Source organism: Aethalodelphis obliquidens, unplaced genomic scaffold (assembly GCF_003676395.1).
Source record: "Aethalodelphis obliquidens isolate GAN/ISIS:26980383/991018 unplaced genomic scaffold, ASM367639v1 scaffold1, whole genome shotgun sequence".
Taxonomy (NCBI): Eukaryota; Metazoa; Chordata; class Mammalia; order Artiodactyla; family Delphinidae; genus Aethalodelphis; species Aethalodelphis obliquidens.
Genome location: NW_020837945.1, coordinates 15,685,638 through 15,708,375, shown reverse-complemented (window position 1 = coordinate 15,708,375; position 22,738 = coordinate 15,685,638). Strand labels below are relative to the sequence as shown.

Below are 22,738 nucleotides of genomic sequence, written 5' to 3'. Positions count from 1 at the left end.
TTTGGATGTACACGTCTGAGGGCCAGAATAGAGGGGTTAGGGCTGGAGATAAGGATTCGGAAATCAATAAATAGGTGGTGGTTAAAACTATGAGAGGATAGGATCTCTTGTGTAAACAAGGAGAAAGAAGAGATGCTTAATGACAAAACTCTGGCGAGCATCGGAGTGTAAGAGGTGTAGGTGGAAGAAGACACCACCGAGGATATCAGCGAATCTCCATGTTGAAGAATTTGGAGAATAAAAGAAGCTATACTGTTGTTCTTTATCCAGATTTTAAATACTTAAGTGAATTGTCATTCTTTTTATGTTACTACCATAGGCCAGGGCCACTTTTGCTGGTATATGCATACTTCAGATATTTTGGCTTCCGTTCCAGACCACAATAAAGCAAATATTGCAATAAAGCAAGTCACACGAATTTCTTGGTTTAGTGCATATAAAAGCTATGCTTACACTGTACTGCAACCTGTTAACTGTGTAATAGCATTGTGTCTAAAAAAACAGTGTGCATATCTTAGTTAAAAAATATTGCTAAAAAATGCTAACCATCATCTCAGCCTTCAGTGAGTTGTAAGCTTTTTGCTGATGGAGGGTTTGAAATATTTTGAGAATTATCTGTGACACCGAGACACCAGGTGAGCAAATGCTATTAAAAAAATTGGCACCGATAGACTTGCTCAGTGCAGGATTGCCGCAGACCTTCAATTTATAAAAAAACGCAGTCTTTGTGAAGCACAATAAAGCAAAGTACAATAAAATGAGATATGCCTGTAAATAGAAATAGCTCTGGTTGGATTAGTTTTGAATACAGGGTCATCAGGAATCCATCTTTTGCCTAAAATGCCATTGTCCTGTGTTCAGGTTTCAAGGAAAGGATTAAGTGGCCTCAGTGTCAGAATATCAGAGAAAAAAACTAGAACCTGTTAGACAGTATAGAGGTCATGGTAAATTTTTTAAGAAGTGTTGGTAACTTCAGTAGGTTGAGAAATGAATGAGAATATTGGAGATAGAGCATATAGATACATTAGAGCTTTTGCTGAAAAGGAAACGTGGTGCATCAATGAAGATTTTTTTTTTTAATACTAGGAGACTTAATTAGGTTTGTAGGCAAAGAGGAAAATCTAGAAGTAAAAGATACAGAAAAGAGAGATAACTGAGCAAAGATCCTGGAGAAGACCAGAAAGGCTGGGATAAGGACACGAAGTTGGAGAATCTCTGAACCAAAGGGAGAGGAGACTTCACATTCCTGAGAGCGGGCAACATGCAGCTGGGTGGGTGGTGTCTCAGTTTTCCTGAAGTGGGAGGTGAGGTCACCTCTTAAGGAGAGGCTACAGGCGAGCGGTGGAAGTTTGGTCTAGTTGCTGTGAAGGACATCCATGGAAGAGGCAGCTGAGGACACATAAATTATACAGCCACATCGAGGACCTGGTGAGGTAGAAAATCATGAATTTTCGAGGCTGCATGGTTACAGAATTGTTTCCTAGCAATGGCAGCTGTCTGTGTATGGGGTCGGGGAAGGTGCGTCGTGGAATTCAGAGCTGGGTTATGTGATGAGCTGGATGTGGTGGGTGTTGAGAGGTTGTCTGTAAGAATGACATGTGCATGTGAATCACATGGAAATCAGTAGGTGTGAGGCGGGGTCTGAGACTCTGCCTTCCAGTAAGCTCTCAGGTAATGTGATGTTGCTGTTCCATTACATTTTGAGAAGTGAAGAGGCTTTTTTTGGGAATGAGGCCAAAAGAGGCCTCATAGGCCAGGAGAAAACGAGGGTTGGAGGATCCTGTTAGGTTGACTAGTATAGGTGAGGTGAGAGTTGGAAGAATGTAATTGTAGACTGAGACTAGAAAATTAGTAAGATTTTTGAAGTTAAAGGGTTCTGAGTGATGACCAACTCCAGAATGTAGTCCTGGCTGTGGTTGGTTAAAATGGAATGGCAGGGAAAATTCTGTGAGGTTCATTGGCCACTGAAATCCCTGAGGAAGCTGACAGGATTTGGGGTGATGTAATAAGAGTTCTTTAGCAAATAGGGAGGCAAAGATTAGAGAGTGTAGTGCCAGTACTGTTGAAGGGCAGTGATGCTTGTTCAGGAAGACTTTTTACAAGAGAACGCAAGTGGGGTAGTTGTCTGCGAGTGGCCCCCAGCTGGAACACCTGTCCCCTGTTGCTGACCAGCCCTACAGCACATGTGATCTTAAAATAAGCAGCCTCCATGTTAGATGGGGAATGTGAGCTTCTGAGAGGTCACATGTCCTTCTCACCAAATCTGCAGGGGGTATTTGAAAATGTTAAGGGGTGGTCTTGGGTGTGACCTAAATGCTATCCTCTTGCTGTTAAAGGCGTACATTTTGGGCTGGAAATAGGATGATGAGTTGTTGAGGTATTATCTGATCCCAGACTCCTAAAGAAGCTTTGGCAAGTTCAGTTATTTAAGTATCTGGGCCAGGAAACTGTGATTATAGCAGGTAGACCCTGGTTTATGGTTCTTCCAGCAGGGCAAGAGCAATGGCAACTTTCTACTAAAAACATAAGCGTGCTACCACTCAGTAGGCTGAGAAAAGGTAGGGAGAAAATAATAGTTCATTTCAGACTCAGGACTTCTGCATTCTCGAAGGTTAGAGACCCTCTGCATAGTTGAAAATTGTCTTGTTGATGGCATCTGTATAAATGGGACTAGAACTAACTTTTGATTCCTGTTCATTTTTAAAGAATGTTGCTGAAGAAAATACAACGGTACTATATTCCTTATATGGAGTCGTTGAACACAGTGGTACCATGAGGTCGGGGCATTACACTGCCTATGCCAAGGCAAGATCTGCAAACAGTCATCTCTGTAATCTTGTTCTCCACGGTGATATTCTACAGGGTAAGAAAGAGGTCTTACAGAATTCTGGTATTCAGCAGATATTTATGGCAAAACCAAAAAAGGATGAACTTGAATCTTTCCATTTATATATTTAATTTTACATTTCCTCCTGACAGATTTTGAAATGGACTCAACCAAAGGACAGTGGTTTCACATCAGCGACACACATGTGCAAGCTGTGCCTACAACTAAAGTACTAAATTCACAGGCTTACCTCCTATTTTATGAGAGAATACTGTAACAATTTCAAAAAGTGCTTTCTCTGGAAACATGTTTATGGCTTTTATAATGGCTGTAGTAATAAAAAAGTAAAGACTAACTGTAAGTCATGTTAACTTAAAATTAAATACATGCCAGAAGAAATCATGTTTATTGAAATACTGAAGGGAAAATACCTAAAAATTTACAGTGGTTTTGTATTGTCACAGTGGTTTTTATTCCTGCTTCCAGTTTCTGGAAAGGATTCTGAATTACTTAAGTCCTCTGTGCTTATTAATACGTCTGGGTGGTGGTTTGCAACACATCAATAAAATGAATTACCCCCAAAACTTGTTTTATTACTTAGAAGATTTTAAGTTGTACTGACATACACTACTAGAAAACATTTAGAAGAAGAAGTTTCAGACTGAAACTTCAAGTGTGTTCGTTAAAGCAAAAAAGTGTTAATTTTATAAGCATAGGTATTTGACCTTGGTGGTAACATATATAATGCTTCTGATGCCATGCAGTGTGCATAAGCTGGGGTGTAAGCTGAACTCTGCACTTGTTCTGTGCAATTGTTAATCGACCCAAGGAAGACATTCATTGAAATCCCCTTAATGCCAGCCTCTGGCCAGAAAGTCTGTGAACTGTCCTAATAAATTCCTTTTTTTTTTACCCAAGCCAGCCACTGTTTCCAAGTTGCAAACAACCTTAAGAGCCTTAAGAATACCAAACCTGTCTAAACTTCCTGTAAGGTTCTCTATTAGGAATTCCTTGATGAGTTTACCTAAGACCTAGTCAGCCATACTGCATCCAAATTCCTTTGAAATACCAAAAACAGTATAAAATTTCAAAATGTTACTCAAAGACCTTATATAACCAAAACATACAGTAGCACATGTTCTGTAAAATAAGTTAAATTAACTTTTTACTATGGTCTTTGCTTTTTTCAAAACTCCACTGTATAAAAACTGACTTGCTTCATTTATATGTCAGGAGGCATGTTTTCAGCTGCATCACAAGTATCTTTGTTCTTTGCTACCAGAATATATGTATTTTAAGTCAGCTATTTAACACATCATTTAATGTTACTGAAACAAGTCACCTCAGTCTTAGGGATTTTCAGAGCTGTGAAAAAATACATCTAGTCCAGGGACTGACAGACTTCCTATAGGTAGAAAATGTCTTAGGCCTAAGTAAATGTCAAGGCCTAAATGTGTTAGGCCTTGAAGGCCACTTGGTCTCTGTCACAGCTATGCAACTCTGCCATTCCCTTGTAAAAAGCAGCCATAGGCAATATATAAATATACCTGATCATGGCTGTGTTCCAATAAAACTTATGTATAAAAACAGGCAGCAGGCCAGATTTATATTGCCAACAGGCCCCACATAACTTAGGTGACTTGCCTCAAGTGCCACAGTTCATTTCATTAACAAGGTTGAGACAAAACAGGTCATCCAGATCCAAGAACAGTGGTCCTCAGACAAAGAGGCTTTGATAGTAACAACATGTTTATTGTATCATCCAGCCGAGAATACAAGATAACACAAAACACTTCTTAATTTAGGAGAATATGAAAACATCAGGCAATTCCTAGAGTACTACTACAAACACAGCCTTCACCTACAGTAAAAATCTAGCCATTCAGTCATTTTGGTCATCATCCCAGTCTTTCTTCCCACTTGGAGGCTTGGGCCCACCGGCTGGTTTTGCCATGATGATCTGCAAAACAAAATCCACACGAGTATACTTATAAACTCAAGCTCCAGAGTGAAGAGAAAGAATATTTCTCTATTACCCTGCTTCATTATTAGGCAATCATCACCAATGAGCAATCTGTTATTACACTGCATATGAAACACTAGCATATTGTTATTGTCCAGCAGGTGAGTTTTCCGCTTTTGTGGACATTAATAGCAACAAAATTCACACACATTAGCGAGGGGCATTCTAAGACATGCACTTCAACAACCCAATGCTCGGAATGTGAAAAATATCTGCATGCATCACTGGCATAAATCAGTCAGTTTGGCACCTGATTTGCTATTTATATATGAGATTCGTCTTGCCAACCATCTTTATCCCAATTTCCTTGTGGTTTAGAAGCTTTAGGTCCACCTGCCAGTTTTGCCATTATAATCTAAAGTGGTCAATACGTAAAATATATATAAAATTCAACAATGACATTTTCTAGTACCTATAAATGAGAGCCATTCAAATACAGGAAATGTGTGTTCATAAACGAAAAAATCCAAGCACCTAGTTGCCTGGAAACATGCTAGAAGCCTCATTTATCTAGAATGCACTAATCCAGCATTTTCCAAGTATAATCATATAGCATGTTTAAAGGATTTATGTTTGGGCAAAAAAAAAAAAAGGTGTTGGGGGTGCGTGGTAGCTTTGGGCTCAAATAAATTTGGGAGAAGTTAAAGTCAGTTGGCTTTTCCCACAGTAGAACTGTAAAACTCTGATATACATTCTAAATCTCAAAATTGGATACAGTATTCACTGCTTCCCAAATTTATAATTAAGAGATCTTTCTGTATAACATCAAGGGGTTTGGCTTGAGTCTCATGCAACACAAACCGTAAAATATCTTCACCTTCAATAGATTTCCCACCCCTTTTCAGAAGCTGCTTTCATAAAACAACCTAACCTGAAATTCTTGGAGGAACATTTTACCAAATGAGGATAAATTCAGATTGAATTAAAGGCAGTAAGTATAATTTTAGAACCCAAGTATAGTTTAAGAAAAAAGTACCTAAAAACAGTTCTCAAACTTTAGTGGGCATCACAATCACCTGAAGGGCTTATTTAAAACAGACTGATTCTTTCCAGAGTTTCACTCAGTGGGTCTGGGAATTTGTATTTTTATTAAGTTCTTCAGTGATGTTGATGCTATTGACTAGGAGGCAATTTGAGAACTAGTGAAATAAACACTTGAACAAGATTAATCCAGCCCTACTACATTTTCCAATGCTTAAAACTTGATTTACAAGTCCTTTTCCAGAATATGTACTATGCAAAATAGGTACAACTATATTGAAGAGTGTTCATTAGACAGTTGGATGGGTTCTTCAGATACATATTTCATGTACAGAGTGCTAAGGGCACATAACAATGAACATCCTCCCCTAGGGTAAAACAAAACACAGCCTTCCCAGTTTAAAACCGAAATTCAGAAGTACCTGTGTGAGCAAGGCACTTACTTGTGTTATTAACATTACTGTCTTGCTTGGACACTGACATTCAAAAAGTTCCTTAGGAACTTCTACTATTAGAATTTCTGCTTACCTCATGCTTCAGTCTACTTAGCTTCTCCTGTCCCCTTATACTTTTGGTCCTCCTTTTTATTCTTAGCCACATGTTAACTTATAGAACAAACATTTCCTTAAGGCATTTAAACATTATCCTTGTTTAAAAACTCCAAAAACATATTCTTCCACTAAAAACTATGAGGCACTGATATAAAAATACACTATTAATAAATCCAGTACATAGATATCCAGTCTGATTATTTTCAGTGTGTTGAAACTGGATCTCCAGGTTCCATTTTTGGTCATCTTACCTAAGAAAAAGTTCTTCCTTTACCGAAGTGAAATTTGTTTTGCTATAATTACAACCAACCGATCTGAGAATAAGTCTAATTTCCTTTCCATTTCTACCTAAAACTTGCTTCTATTAATTTGGCATGATTTTCATTTAATGGACTTATACTGTGCCCCTAGCAATTAAAATTTTCTACTCAGTATTTAAAAATTATTTATTGGTTAATAATCACTTCTAGAATTTTGTAGGAAAATACATTTCATTAAGTTTAGAAAACACCTTTTTGAAAAACTATGAATTCTGGTTTATCTGTGAATCCAAAGTAGTCTTCACCACTTTTCTTCTCTGCCGTAATTCCTCAAAAATATTGGCAGAAATACTATGATTTTTTATACCTTAAGATCTTAGTACCCCAAGACATAATCTGTCACAGAAGAAAAAAATTTAAATGCCAGGTCCTATCATCTCCACACTTCCTTGAAGGTGATACAGTAGTTCCCCCTTAGATGCCTTCCAAGAATCCCAGTGGATGCCTGAAACTGAGCATAGTAATGAACCCTATATCTGTGCTTTTTCCCATACATACATACCTATGATAAAATATATAAATTAGGCACAATAAGAGAATATCTGATTGGTAGCATCACTACTCTTGCACTTTGGGACCAGTAAGTAAAATATGTTGACCTGATAATCGAAATGGCTAACAGACAGTGCACACAGTGTGGATATGCTGGACGAAGAGATGATTCATGTCCTGGACCAGGACAGTGTGAGATTTCATCACATAGTATACTTATAATGGCACACAATTTAAAATTTATGAATTACTTATTTCTAGGATTTTCTTTCTTATATTCTAGGATTGCAGGTGACTTGTGGGTAAACTGAAACCACAGAAAGTAAAACTGCATATAAGGGAGGGAATACTGTAGTCTGCAATATCCGCCTCAGATCTTTATGGCCCTTCCATATTCCATCTTAAATTTCCTCTCTAGATTATGTGTACAAAGGCGTTCTTAGTCTAAAAAGTCTTGAAAACTATGAATCTGTATCAGATTTTACCCACTCCAGTTCCCAAATGGCAAAGGATTCTTTCACTGGCAAAATCTTCATTTTAAATTAGCTGAAATACATTCAAAACAATTTAAAACTGTAATAGAATTAAAACAATTTTTTTTGGGGGGGTACTTTGAATAGAATGAGAACTGTGCTATATTCTAGTTCCATGAAAATATACTTCCAACTACATAAAAATTAGTATTTTTAAAGATCAAAATTTCACTTCTCACTCACCTGATCCACTCTAAGTACAGTGACAGCAGCATTAGTAGCCAGTTTGATAGCCCAGTATTTTCCCAGGTAAGTATCTAGAACACCAGCTTCCAACATGTCCTTTACAGCAGGAACTTCAGCCTGTCAACACAAAACTATTTTTATTCTTTCACTTTAAATGTTTATGTGAAAATAACTGTACTCAATAGAAACATGGCTACTTAAATAAAACTAGAATAAGTAGCTAGGAAAAAGTACTACCTCATCTACACTATAAAACAAATTTTAATAAAATACTAAATTCTCTATCAGATAAACTATGAAAAAGCTAACTGTTATGAAAATCATTTGTTCACAAATCAGAACATTTTCTGATTTTCCTTTTAAACTTAATATGTCTATTTTTAGGTTGTGCATTCATAAAATAAAACAAGTTCATAGTGTTTTTTTCAAATACCTCAATATCTAATCCAACATTCTTATTTCCTTCTTGATGTACTGCATAAAGTTTAGAGATTACTTCATTGCCCTTAACTCCAGAGTTTTCCGCCAGTGCCCGGGGAATAGCTTCAAATGCCTCAGCAAACTTCTTAATGGCATACTGTTCAAGTCCAGGACATGTCTAAAACAAAAATGTGCTTATTACTCAACTTTATTCGAACAATGACAACAAAGTCAGTTTGTACATAGAAAGCCATATACCTCTCCATACGATGTGATCTGTTTGGCTAACTCAATTTCTGTTGCTCCACCTCCAGGTACAAGACGTTTATCCTATAATACGTAGTTTAAACAAAAAAACAACAGAAGTCACCAAGAAGCAATTTCCAGTTTTTTAAATCTTTTCAGATTCCAGTACTCTACCAGACTAGAGGTTTTAATCAGATTCAATTAAAAGTTTTATAAAATTCAAATTCCAATTATGAATGTCATAAAAATGGCGTGATTTGAACCAACTACCTTACTGCACCATAGTGTCTGGTATACGAAAAAGGACCAAAGTTAAGAATGGGAACATCACTATGTGGTTATCTGTATTTCCAGATATAGCACTAAGAATAGTGCTGAAGCAACTGAAGGTATATTATAATTGAAAACCACCATAAACCAATCTCTTTAAAACAGTTATATATAAAAAAAAAAAGTCTTGGGCTTCCCTGGTGGCACAGTGGTTGAGTCCCCCTGCCGATGCAGGGGACGCGGGTTCACGCCCCAGTCCGGGAGGATCCTGCATGCCGCGGAGCAGCTGGGCCTGTGGGCCGTGGCCGCTGGGCCTGCGCGTCTGAAGCCTGTGCTCCGCGGCAGGAGAGGCCACAACAGTGAAAGGCCCGTGTACCGCAGGAAAAAAAAAAAAAAAGAAGCCTTGATTTGCTATTTACTCCTTTTCATTTCATTTTAGAAAATTCATCAGCAACAAATACTTAAGTGGAGCCTTAAGGAGGAAGGTGCTTTGCTTTACACAAGCCATTCATTTTCAAGTTCTCAGAATGTCTGCCAACTGTGTTTTTGAGGATTTACAAATACTAAATTAAGATGAATGCTGATACTGACCCTTGTGAGAACTTTGAAAGTATTAACACCATCATCTACTGCCCTCTCTATATCATCCATCAGATTGTCTGTAGAGCCTCGAAGCACTATGGTAGAAATGGCACCATCTTCCTTTTCTGTCAATAAATTAAATATATTTGGGGATTAGTAAAAGCAAATGAACTCCCCACACTTCACATACATATAGTTTACCACTACTACTTACCATGCTTAAAAACCACCACCTGCGTATCTCCAACCTCTGAGAGGTAAACACTGTCACAATGTCCCATTTCTTCAAGGACAGGAGGAGTCTGCGAAAAAATGACTCTTGTAATAAGAATAATTCAAATAGGTTCAACTCTCTTTTAATATTGTCCAAAATACATACCAATCTAGGAAGAGCTGTAGCACCAACTGTTTTACATAATCTTCTGAGATCCCATTTTGAGTTCAGCCTTTAAAAAACAAAACAAAGACCTTAACAGAAGTTTTAATTCCATGAGATACCAAAGTAAAACACAAGAGATTAAACAGGAAACTGTACATTGGGCCTCAGGTCACCTTCTTTTGACCCTGAAGGTTCAAGCTCAGAATGGGTCTGGACTGCACTGTGCAATCCAGTCACAGGTGTTTAGGGCATTATTCTAGAACTGGGAGAGTTCCAGTCTCCTTAGGATGTCAAGGGTTCATAGTTCTGAAATACTAAGGAAGCCCTGGTACACAGAAAACTTTTGCTTTACTTTGGGCAACTGCACGTTCCGTGAGGAGAAGAGTGATTTACTCTGCACGTTATATTATGTGCTCGGAGAGGTGCGAACGGGTGGGTGAACTGTCTAGTGTAAGCCACAAACGTGTTCATAAATTTAAAGCTATGTTCCTGACCCCACGCTCCAGCTGGCAGTGTGTACCAGGTCTGTGTCTGGTCTCTTAAGCTCCTCCCTCTCCCTCTTCAATTAACATCTGCTAACTGGTCCTTCAGCTCTCGGCCTAAAGGTAAGTTTTCTCAGATCTGCTTCCTGTTCCCCTAGATCAAGTTAAGTCCTCTTGCCATGCAATCTAATACCTCATACTTTCCCCCTTTTAAGTCTTCATGTTGTGTTGAATTTATCTGCTTGGTGTTTCACCACTCAAAGCCACTTACAATCCAGGTTAATAGAATGCAGTCCCCTCTTACCTCACCAACATGATATTGTATTTGTTTGCATAATGAAGAGCCATGTCTGCCACTTTGCCACCTGTTACGACGACATTTGCACCACTACCAGCAATAGCTCTGACTTGCGTATCCATGAGGTTTTCTTCTCCCTTACTAAAATTCATCAATTCTTCAGCAGTCTTTATCAATACCGTTCCCTAGCAAAATAAGTAAGGATTTTCTTTAAAACCATTTCACCACGTTGCTGTTCAAAGTCACAGAATAACACTTTATTGAAGAAATAATTTAAAGATTTGGGAGAAAAATATGAAGATAAACATAAACATGAAGCAGAATACAAAATTTGTATGAAATTAACAAATTCAGCTTGTTCCTAGACCAATGCCCCTGCCCCCAACACTGATGCATTTGCTCTTTGACAGGCACTTTGATGGAAAAACTGGAGAAATACACTGTACTTTTTTAGACGTTAGACAGGTATCCTGACATCTGTCTTCTGATGAATGTCAACCAAAAGAATGTTGTCGTTCTCAAACTTTTTCTAAAACGTGGACTAAGTGACCAGCCCCACCCCACCCCACCCCTGCAAAACTTCAAAAACCGTCCACAACTCAGATTTCAAGAATTCTAGGGATGCAATCAACAGTGACCTATAAACATATGCTTCAAACTTCTTAACATGTGTTTTTAAAAACAAACTTCAGGGACTTCCCTGGTGGCGCAAGGGTTAAGAATCCGCCTGCCAATGCAGGGGACATGGGTTCAAGCCCTGGTCCGGGAAGATCCCACATGCCAAGGAGCAACTAAGCCCGTGAACCACAACTACTGAGCCTGCGCTCTAGAGCCCGGGAGCCGCAACTACTGAGCCCACGCACCTAGAGCCCATGCTCCGCAACGAGGGAAGCCACCGCAATGAGAGGCCTGTGCACCACAATGAAGAGTAGCCCCCGCTCGCCGCAAGTAGAGAAAGGCCGCACGCGGCAATGAAGACCCAACACAGCCAAAAATAAAAATAAATTTGTTATTAAAAAAATTTTAATGAACAGCACACACTCATTTTCTTCACTGAACATTTAACCTGCTGAATTGTGTAAGTTCTACTAGAAGTCAAGAGCTGTTTATTAGAATATAAACAATACTGTCATCATCTAATGTTCCAAGTTTTGTACTTAGTATTTGAATTAGATATTCAAATATAAGTCTGATTAAAAAATAAACATGACCCGGCAATTTTCAATAATTATGCAGTATTCACTGGATTAAGAGGAAACTCTACCTCAAAATTTTAGAATCATTAAAACTATCTGAAAGGATAACCGCAAATTTTTACCTTTAAGGTTCTGAAATCTACATACCTTAGTTTCTGTTATCATTCCATCAAAAGGACAAGAGTACACTGCTATTTTTGCATCTTTGACAGATGTTACATCACCTTCAGTTTCCTTCTTAAAAACCATGCCATGCAATACTGAAGAGGAATGGATACCAGAGCCCTAAGGAGTTGGATATCAAAATCACCAGTGATTTCATGAAAATAACATCAGGGCTAATTTGTTGATTCTGCATGCACCAAAAATATTCATTTCTAAATAATATAATATACAAAGGCAGTGACTCCTGGGGATGAGTAGGGTGGTGGACATAAAGCATACCAGTCTGCTCAATGCAGGAATCACTGTGGCAACGAGCCACTGTTATGGACGGGGGTCCTTCAGTGTACTGGGAAGAATCAAAGAACAACTGCTCTAAGCCATTCACTCACTCTGTACCAATGTACCAGGCAGAATAGGGATCAAAGCCAAGTTTCTGATTTCACAAGCTTACCATGTAATGGCGAAGGGGAAGGCAGTGCATGGATAAAGTCAGAAAACACCCAGCACGTATATTAATACACACACATTTACAGCTAACACATGTACTAATGTAAGCTAAACTCAGCTACATTAACAATCACATGTGTAAAATCACTACAGTTATAGGTTTTACTGCATCAAGCACCATATTTTTATCAAATACATACTCTTTAAATATTAAAAGTATGAATTTTATTATTATAGAGCAACAGAAAAACTTGAACCTCATTCAAAATTGCCTTCTAAGCTCATTTTTATAAGTCAGCATATATCAAGATTGCAAATAATATTTTGTTTATGCACTATTCTCAACCTTCCAGCTATCATGGAAAAATGACTTAAGAAGATAATATGTTGATATCCTTTTAAATTTAACAAGTGGTGTATTACAATCTAGCAATATCCAAATGCTACAACAAAGGCAGGAAGTCCTAAGTGCCTAAAACCCACAAGATAAAATTTAGATTAACAGAAATTTTTTTTTTGCAAAAAAAAATCTGATCTATCTAGATAACATTAATGCATTTTCTAAACTTACCAGAATCTTACAAACTCTGATATTATCAACATTGAAGTGGCCAGAGTCAGGAAAAATAGATACTGTTAAGAAAACGAGACATATCAAAAGATATGTTGGGACAACAGAGAAAATATCTTAATCACATTAAGACATTTTAATTTTGGATCTTTTCATTTACTGATATTTACTCACCACATGCCTGAGCAATAAGTTTGGCCAGAAATGCTTCATTACCATATTGTTTACTCATTATGGAGGTATGAAGTAGAGATGACACTTCATCAACATCCCGAAGATTTTTTGCAGAACAACACACCAAGTCAGGAAGAATCTCATGGGCTTTTTTGCAGGCTATTTCATAACCTTCTATGACCTTAAATGTAAAAAGCAAAAATGTTTCTTCAAAAGATGTAATTTTGACATGACTTAATAAGGTAGCTTATTTTGGTAACCCAATGAATACCAATCTTTATTTTCAATAGAAAAAAACAAAGCACACTTCCAGAATAACATTCACGGCACAGCCTACTATTTAAGGGTGCAGGCTTTGGTGAGAGCCCAAATTTGAATCCTAACTGCCATCACTAGCTACTTGCGCAAGGTTTTTCTAACTTAAGGCTCACTTTCCTTATCTGAAACAAAACAGGATTACTTCTAATAGGCCCCACTCATAGGGTTCTTGTAAGGATAGAATGAGATACTGCATGTGAAGCATATGTACTACAATGCCTGGCACAGAGAAAACTGCTCAAAATCAGCTATTACTAATGACTTTTATTTAGTAGGTATATATACATAAGCAAATATGAAACAGGGGTAGATTATAAAATGAACACTCACCTCTGAAACTGACAGGCCGAGTCTCAGAAGCTCTTCAGCTAATTCTAGAAGAGCTCCAGCAAAAACCAGAACAAAGTTTGTGCCATCTCCAACCTCTTGCTCTTGCATGTGAGAGGCCATTACAATCATTTTTGCAGCAGGATGCTGTACCTGACAGAAGGGGTTTGAATTTGAATATCAAGCTAAAACATTTGATCCTTAAAGCAAAATAAAATTGTTCATTTCCATTTCTTCTTAAATTAATAGACTCCAATCTCCCTATGGGTGATACCTGTCAGACAGACAGGTAACTGTCTGACAAGTAACAGTTACCTGTCAGACAGGTAACTCATGTGATCACACTGCTACACACTACTTATAGTGTAGTCACAAGAAGACAATCCAAGTCCACCTAGGCCTATGAACACGAATGCATCACCATAAATGACAATAACTTCACAGGCACTTTCTTTTAATGGTCAGTCACCCAGTATGTACACCTGCATACATAAGGTTCATAACTTTATTATATATTCACTAAATTAAAAAACAAAGTAATTCCAACCACTAAACCTAAGGCACTTTTAAAAAAGGCTTCAGAAGTGCTAAAATAGATGTCATTTAACTTCATCACAAGTCTCAATTTTTATGTATTCTTTTTGTAAGGGGTTATCAATTATGGTTTAAAAGGAGGGGAATATAAAACATTTCTTAAAAACAGCATATCAAAATTTTAAGTGATCGTTTCTTAGGATTTACATGCTTTCTAAGAAATAATCAGAGTAACAGCTGATAGCACTGAGAAAACTAAAAAGCTGACATTATAGTTTATTATGAGGACAGTATCCCCGTCACACTTGAACTCCTGAGAACATCACAGAGTACAACATTCACATTCACAATAAGCCCCTCTATAAATATCTTGTGGAATTAAATTTGTTTTGTTCAATATTATTACTTCAAGACTATACTGTTATTTAAGAAGTTGAAGAAATGTTAACTTATCTATGGAGTTCTGTCTAAAAGCATTAAGCTCTGGTGCTTTAAGAGCTAAGTTCAAGAAAATTCCCTGAGATTGAACATATGCTTCAATTAGCAGCTGGCTGAGGAATGGTGCTCTATGTGTTCAGGTGCCAGGCTGTCCTCATACCTCGGCTGGCAGTATCTATTCTACAGATTCTATAACATCAAAACTGCAGGTGAACAAAGCAAAATTCCACAAACTGATTGTTTTATCTTCACAAAGACAATTAAAAAAAAAACACACCACTATTTTCAAGTATCAGATGTTTCTACATTATGGAATAATTCACTTCAGTGTTACACTCTACAGAACAAGACAACATATTCAATTTGATATGATTATGAGCAAATATATTTTTTATCACAACCAATCATTCCATAAATTAATAATTTAGGAGATTTAAAATTTGAGTTGCTAAGATGTTAAACATAAAGAGGACTCTTTATAATTAGGAAAATCTGTATAATGAATTTTCCAGTTGGGAATAAAAAAATCCCTTATTATTCAATTTGAAATAAAGGTTCTTTTACATTAAAATATACTGAATTTTTGATGTCACCAAAACATTTCTTGGCTTTTTTAAAGAAATAACTTACTTCTAGCTCTCTTAAAACAGTTGCTGCATCATTTGTCACAAACAACTTCTCCAGGTGGTTGATAATCATTTTGTTCATTCCTCAAAAATAACAATTAGAAAAAGAAATCCATTATTACTCAAACCCTTCTCCAAATACTGGGAAAATCTAGTCAAGAAATATAAATTTATATCCATTCCTAAAAATAACTTTGTAAGAACTCAAAACATATTATCTATTCTTTAAGGTTATCTCATAGCCCTATGGCTTTGCCTGACTGCACACCTGTACTCTTTCCTTTTTAATCTCTGATAATGTTTATTAGCGAGGATGCCAATTTTGTCATATTTTTATTCAATCAACACAGCATATTAACATGTACAAAGACTAAAATAATCTATTTAAAAGTACACTTATTTTTTTGCTTATTCCATAAATCTGTATCAATTAATTCAGTCGATGGTAGGAGACAAGAGAGAATTTTTCTCCCTTAAATTATAATGTCGCTCTATGTAAAAGATCTGTTCCACATCTACAACCGTGAACACTAGGTACTGCCTCAATGGTGAAAGCACTATAACTTTTCTATCCTCTCAATAGGACAAAACGTAACATTTGGATTCCAACTTTTCTAAAAAGATATGAATTGCTGACTAAAGATTAGAAACACTGTACTGGTGTCACTGAGCTATGAAATAAATTTCAATGCCATACTATATTATGGCGAAAACTCTCAATTTACATATAATATCCTCAGAACAAGTTTGAAAAAGCTAGTGCACAAAATTCTATTACAGTACTGTATCTTTTAAAACATGAATTTAGAAATTACCATTTGGTCCATATGCTGTACGAGTTGTCTGGGCAAGCTCCTTGCAAGCCTGTATGTTCCTGTACACAGCCTCTTCCAACCCTGAAAAATGCTGTCAAAAAAAACTTCTGATTAGGCAGGACAGTGAATCTCAATAATTTCTTCATCTGTAAAATGGGGTAATATAATAGTACCTGTTTCAGAGGATTGTTAAAACTATCAAGCAAGATTTATATATGTAAAGTATGATGCCTGGTATTCACAAATGATCCATAGATTTGTCCACGAGTTGAATGAATAAAGCAAGACATTTTTAGGGACCACAGGCACCTACTTACACATCAAAACATAAAACCTGTAATTTTTTAAAAATGTAGTGAAAAGTGCAGGGAAGAGTGCTAAGATTGATTAGAGAAAGCAAATGAGCTCTTGCAGATAAAAATACCTTTTCAGAGTTTATCAGTACTTTCTAAAAGTTGAAATGTGGTCATGAATATTTATTGTGTTAAAACCTGAGCATTGTAAATCCAGCAGTTCTATGTTCACTGGGAATTAACATATCTGCCTCATAAATTTTTAGGAACCAAAGCATACAGATTTTGAATGCTCATTTGAACTGCAATATAATTCCAACATGCACACATTGAAAACTACTGAATTGGGCACAGTACTAAAATTCTCAAGTTTTACACTGGACTTCTTTTAGACTTAGAATTTACCTGTGGTCTCAGATAAATTTCAAGAGCCTACTGTTCATGTGAACATTTTTCTAGAGCTGCTTTGCCCAAGAGAGTAGCCACTTTCCGCAAGTGGCTATTTAAATTTTAAGTAATTAATTAAAAATTCAGTCCCTCAATTGCACTAGGCACAACTCAAGTGCCCAGTAGCTACTTGTGACTAGTGGGTACCATACTGGACAGTCCTGATATAGAACACTTCCATCACAGCAGACAGACAATACTGTTCTAAAGATCTCCTGCCTTACATTGTTTTTCCCCCATCCCCATTCTCTGAGGAACAGTCATCTCTGATCATAAATTAGATCCTGTCAAACCCTTTAATGACTTCCCATCACTTAGGAAAAAATGTAAAGCCCCTGTCAGGGATAAATGTGTAGGCACATTCTAACCCTTGCCTACAACTCTTCTCAATTCATCTCTTACCGTTCCGTTGGTAAGCTTCAGCCCTATTACCTTTCTTGCTTTCTTTTAGCAGGTGACACTCATTCCATCCTCAGGGCCTTTGTACTCACTGGTCCCTCAGCCTGGAACACTTCTGCCTTTAATCTTCGCCACTAAGCACAGAGCTGAGAGTTCTTTCCTGAACATCTTAATTGTTCTATTTACCCCAACCCTTCCTTTTTAATTTTTTTTTTAGAGGCAGATTTTATTTCCTTTATCATTATTTGAAATTATCCTTTTGTTCATTTGGCCATTTATTATTTCTGCCTCAGAAAAATAAAAACCATGGACGTTCTTCAGCCTTTTAAAAAAGTGAGCAATGTCATTTTCAGCGAAGCTCTTTCACCAATATTTACATTAAACCTTGATATTTACTATATTCACAACATCCCAAAAGTGCATCATGCCAACAAGAACCTAGTTCCCTAAACCTGTTACCATAAATGGAACCACACTATCTACATACCTTTAACTAAGCACAGAAAATATGGGGGACAAATAAAGGAACACTACCATTTGAACACAAGAGACACATTTATCAGTAGTGCTTTAAGATATTTTTAAAAAACTAAGCTTCTGAAATTACGTCCAAGATCTCGCCATAAAACAAAGCAGTTTTATTTAGGCCAGGGTGTCACTTACCTTGTGGGTTACAACTGTGATCGTTACAACCCTTTTTGTCCAATCTGCTCAATTTAATAATGAGAAAAGCAAGACCCAGAGGATTAAGTTTTACATCAAGCTAGCTAACCTAAGTTGCGACCAGAATCCATTCGCATTGTAACCACTGTTTATCCTACTATAACGCACTGCTTCTGCGAACTAAATGGGGAGCCTGCTATTTCTCATTTAGAAAAAAGTTGCCAAGACAGGCCTTTGTCCCTCTCTTAACCGCACCACCCACTCCCCGAACTGTGGCAATCAGCTTCGCAGTTCCCAAAGCAATTTCACCTACGTTGTTTCACCTGTGCCGCCTTCTAAAAGAGAGACTCATCACCCCCGTTTTACGGATGGAGATAAAATGCAGGAGCGGCCTTACATCTGTCCGACAACCAAGTACAGAACACGGTGTCTGCGGCCTCGTCCCCCACTCGCCGTCTCTGCCCGCTCGACCCTTCCCGCGTCCGTAAAGAACCAAAATGCCCGCGGGCCTCCGCGGCAGAGCCCTCCCGAGAACACCTCCCTTTCTGGAATCTTCTCTCCCTCCGACCGCAGTGTCGGGGGAGCACGCCCGGCCCGTTAGTACACCCTTCTCCTTCGCCGCGGCCGCCGCTGCCCTACGCCGACTCTCCCACCTCACTCCTCCTTCCTCCTTTCCTTACCTTCGCTCCCTCCTTGAGCATCTGGGCAAAGCCCGGGGCCTTGGGGACGTGGAGAGCCATGACCACTACGCAGGAAGCAGTTCACGCGCCCGCTCAGACTATCCCGGAGGAAGTAAGGAGCGCGCACAGCCTCCTGGGAACGCAGCGTGCGGCGGCTTCACGCTCCTCCTCTCTCTCCAGCCGGGTCCGCCCCTTCCCCCAACCGCCTGGACTGAAGCCTCGCGAGAAGGAGCACTTCGAGCAGTCAGAACTGTCTTGACGATCCTCGATATGGTCGATCGATCGGGCGGGTCGCGGAGCGCGCCATCTGTCTTCCGGCCGACGCACGCGCAGCCAGCCGGGCCGTTGTGGCACGCTGGCGATTTTTCCCTTTGGCTAGGCTCGGTGCCCTGGACGTTTGAATTCCGGTGGTTCTGACCTGGAAGCCACACCTTCCAAGATTACCTTACTTGTAATCTTGCAGACCCTCGCATAACATCGGTGCAGGTGTGCGCCGCCTCCCCCTTTTTTTTTAAAGGCAGAGCACCTGCCTTCATCCCCAAAATCTATTCGTTGAGCGTGTGCTCTGACTTGGGTGCTGTAGCAGCTCTGGGGACTTGAAGGTGATAATTAAAATCTGTAAGGATAACTGTATACTGAGTACTCCTATGTGCCAGGCTCTGTTACTTGTTTTATGTGCGGTATCTTAGCTAATGGTCAATCTTACGAGTTAATTATTATTTACATTTGGTAGAAGGGGAATTTGCAATTTACAAACGGTAATTTGTACAAGATCACAGCGCTAGTAATGTTAAAGCTAGGATTCCTACCCAGATCAGATTGACTGCAAAATGCACGTTGTTAACCAACTACCTTCCTCTTTCCTGCTTTTCCTTGGAAATATAACTCCCTTTTACTCTTCCAGAATCCTTTGAAACCTGACCTCTATGTCATCCCACATCAGCACGTGACTGATTTCAAAAGAATTGAATGGTAATAGAATACGTTAAAGAATAATTTCACACGGTGAAAGTAATCCACTCTCCTTGTAGAAAATATGGAAAACTTGAGCAGAACGTTTGACTTGTCTTTTGTTCTTTGATTGGACACTTGCAAATGACTTATTTTCCTTAACTTGGGACAGATTTAATGTGTCTTAAGGAATTATCACGTGTCAAATGTATTATAACATTCTAATGAGCACTTAAAATACATAATTATTAAAAAATACTTTTGCCACCTCAAAGCAAGTGGTATGTGAACCACCTGTTGGGAAACATTACAAGAGATCAGTGATTCTCAAAGGGACAATACAAGATTTTCTCATGGATTAGCTAAGAAATAAATAAAAACTCATTCATCTAACTCAAAGAGAGCATTGCTTATAAATATAACCAACAACAATAACAACAAAAACTGAAAGGGATTAAAGATGACACTTGATGAAATTTTAATAAAAATGATTGTCTCAAGTCTTGATAAGGACCATTGAAGATAACTTGAGGATAAAACTATTGATGAATCGAGTTTCCATTGAAAATTTATAATAAAAAATGGATCTTAATTTTAGTAAATTAAAAAGGAAATGGAAATCTGTATGTTAATTTATCAAGAATTAAATTGATTTAATTGCTAAGAAGACTGCTTTTTAGATAAAAATTCATTTATTTTGTATTATTTGGGTTAGATGGTGTATTCATAATTACAGAATCAAAACATCAAGGGCAAAATTTCCACTGGCTCCAAATAGTAGGTCAAATATTCCTCACCCAGAATAGAAAATAAACACAAATCCTCAGTGTGGCTTCAAGGACTAAGTTCTGGTCCCTGCTTTCAGCACATGTATCTTTGCCCTCTTGGCCTTAGTTTATCTCTGTTTCTATGGCTTCCACCAAGGTGGCACCTGATTCTCTTTACCTCTTTCAACTGCTTTTTCTTCTTTCTACATCTTAGCTTTGGCTGGCATCCTTTTCTCTGTGTCTCTTAGTTTCCTGACCCCCTTCAGGTTGGCCTCAGTGTGTTTCATACTTAAACATACCAAGAAAAAAATCTGGTTCATTCAATTTATTGCCATCTAACGAAAAGCCCCCAGGTCCTGTCAAATTCTCATCAAGGATACTACAAATCTCTATGGCTGCCTTGCATGAAGCAAGAATTCCTGGTGCACTTAATGTTGACCAGGGGGCCAGGATCATCTGTGACCTTAGTGTAAGGAATGCTTTGTGGCTGTTTTGTATGAAAATGAGCTGTACACGTGGCCAACATTCAGAGTTTCATCAGTAGTCTAGTCAGTCTGTCCAAGGCTATGCTGTAGTTAGTAGCTCTCCTAAAGCTTTCTGGATCAGGGCAAAGTAAAAAGTAATGAACTGTATAGTTAGTTAATTACTCCCTGGTTATTACCATTCTGAGAATGGAGATCTTGGACAGGATGAAAGTGATCATTTCCCCCTCACTTTAAATGTTGGCTTAGTTGTCCCAGTGACTATTGGTGCCTGGCCATGATTGAGCTGGTTAGGTTATGGGGATGAGAAAGGTAAAATGGAGTGAGACAGTGCATTTAAATTCTATTAGTGATGCCTTAGATCTCTGAAGGTTGATGAAATCTCGTAGAGGACTTCAGAGAGAAGTTTCCCTTCAGCTGTTATGAATGGATTGTCGATAAACTAAAACTGTGTTTATCAGTCCCTCTTTTAGTAAAATTAGAAGTTACTGCCTTAGTTCCTCTGATGGATGTGCTAGACTGGCACACTTGTGCAGTCCTGTATTGCAGAGGCCAGAGAGCTGAAATTATTTCCCAGGTTCCCTTGCTGTTATGGTTCAGGATAGAAATAAGTCTCCACCAGTAAGATACCTTCATGTGAGGGTTTGAAGGTGGTAGGGAGACAAAGTCTATTTTCAAGCTGCTCTGGTAGTTCTTCCAGCAAGCAGAATTATGAGAGGATGCTGTTTTGGCATTACTATTCCAGTAGTTACTCTGTGTGGAGGGGCAGCTGTGGTGATAGCGAAGACTTCTTATCCTGTCTTCCTGCTCTCTGCATCACAGCTGTGGTGGTGTGTTCTTGATCTCAGGCTGTCCAGTGGTGATTCCTCATTCCCACCTTTCTGATCATACAGAAAGTATGGCTCCCAAGGTGGGTCAGTTCTGTGACATCTGGGGTTTATTCTTGGAGGCCCACCTGAGAACTTGTTTCTCCATCCATCCATGGTAGATTTTTTTGTTTTTCTTAGAAGATGTTGGGGGTAGGAGTTTATTAATTAATTAATTTATTTTTGCTGTGTTGGGTCTTCATTTCTGTGTGAGGGCTTTCTCTAGTTGTGGCAAGCGGGGGCCACTCTTCATCGCGGTGCGTGGGCCTCTCATTATCGCGGCCTCTCTTATTGCAGAGCACAGGCTCCAGACGCGCAGACTCAGTAGTTGTGGCTCACAGGCCTAGTTGCTCCGCGGCATGTGGGATCCTCCCAGACCAGGGCTTGAACCCGTGTCCCCTGCATTAGCAGGCAGATTCTCAACCACTGCACCACCAGGGAAGCCCCCATGGTAGATTTCTGAAGCATCTGATTCCTTGTATGAAAACCCTTTCTGCTTCTAAAACCTAGAGTGGTTTCTGTTTCCTACACGGGATGCTGATTGAGACAATTCCTGTGTTTATGATTGTTAGGAAGCTAAAAACAGTCACGGCCAGGCTTGTGAGCTAACATGTGAGATGAAATTCAGAAGTCATTCAGGATCTTGCCAAAACTAATTTTTACTCTTGATTTAAAAAAAAAAAATGGTTTTTAAAAATCAATTCTTTTTGGCTGGCCCAGAACTGAGAGTCAGAAAAGATTTTGAGATGAACCTGATGAGGAAGATTGAGGAAGGCTCAATATCGAGGAAGACTGAAGAAGGCCCAATATCAAGTGATATGAGAGACCACCCTTTTTCTCACGTTTATAATTTGAAATAAATTGCTTCTCTCTAGTACATGCAGAAAACATTTCTTTTCATAGTCTTACTGATTAAAAAGGTTAAATTAAATATGCTACCCAGTGAAGATTTTCTGTTATTAAAATTGTTTATGGTCTGCTAGTAACTA

General features: G+C 38.4%; 2 protein-coding genes across 10 annotated transcripts in view; one reads left to right on the top strand and one right to left on the bottom strand.

Annotated features, from left to right (window-relative positions):
• Nucleotides 1-3,411, top strand: part of USP16 (ubiquitin specific peptidase 16) — a 30,196-nt gene extending 26,785 nt beyond the window's left edge. For all 9 annotated transcript variants that reach the window (XM_027101654.1, XM_027101644.1, XM_027101672.1 and 6 more), the window contains 2 exons: nt 2,707-2,863; nt 2,980-3,411. In XM_027101654.1, coding sequence (XP_026957455.1) covers nt 2,707-2,863; nt 2,980-3,104 — 282 coding nt within the window. In that variant the 3' untranslated portion in view covers nt 3,105-3,411. The remainder of the gene's footprint in view (nt 1-2,706; nt 2,864-2,979) is intronic.
• Nucleotides 3,412-4,555: 1,144 nt separating this feature from the next.
• CCT8 (chaperonin containing TCP1 subunit 8) lies at nt 4,556-18,948 on the bottom strand. Its single transcript, XM_027101689.1, has 15 exons — nt 18,684-18,948; nt 16,202-16,292; nt 15,391-15,470; nt 13,792-13,941; nt 13,144-13,324; nt 12,970-13,031; nt 11,934-12,071; nt 10,597-10,775; nt 9,811-9,877; nt 9,646-9,733; nt 9,441-9,556; nt 8,592-8,663; nt 8,347-8,511; nt 7,911-8,030; nt 4,556-4,787 (listed from the first exon to the last, which is right to left on the bottom strand). Exons 1-15 carry the CDS (start codon nt 18,741-18,743, stop codon nt 4,710-4,712), a joined length of 1,647 nt encoding a protein of 548 aa, XP_026957490.1. The 5' UTR covers nt 18,744-18,948; the 3' UTR covers nt 4,556-4,709.
• Between the last annotated feature and the right edge of the window lie 3,790 nt (nt 18,949-22,738).

Coding starts and splice junctions, on each gene's coding strand:
- CCT8 (XM_027101689.1), bottom strand. CDS start 18,743: ATGGCTCTCCACGTCCCCAAGGCCCCGGGCTTTGCCCAGATGCTCAAG. Junction 15,471..16,201: donor TACAGCATATGGACCAAATG/GTAATTTCTAAA, acceptor GTTATTTTTGAG/GAATGAACAAAATGATTATC. Junction 13,942..15,390: donor CTGTTTTAAGAGAGCTAGAA/GTAAGTTATTTC, acceptor CCCTTCTGTCAG/GTACAGCATCCTGCTGCAAA.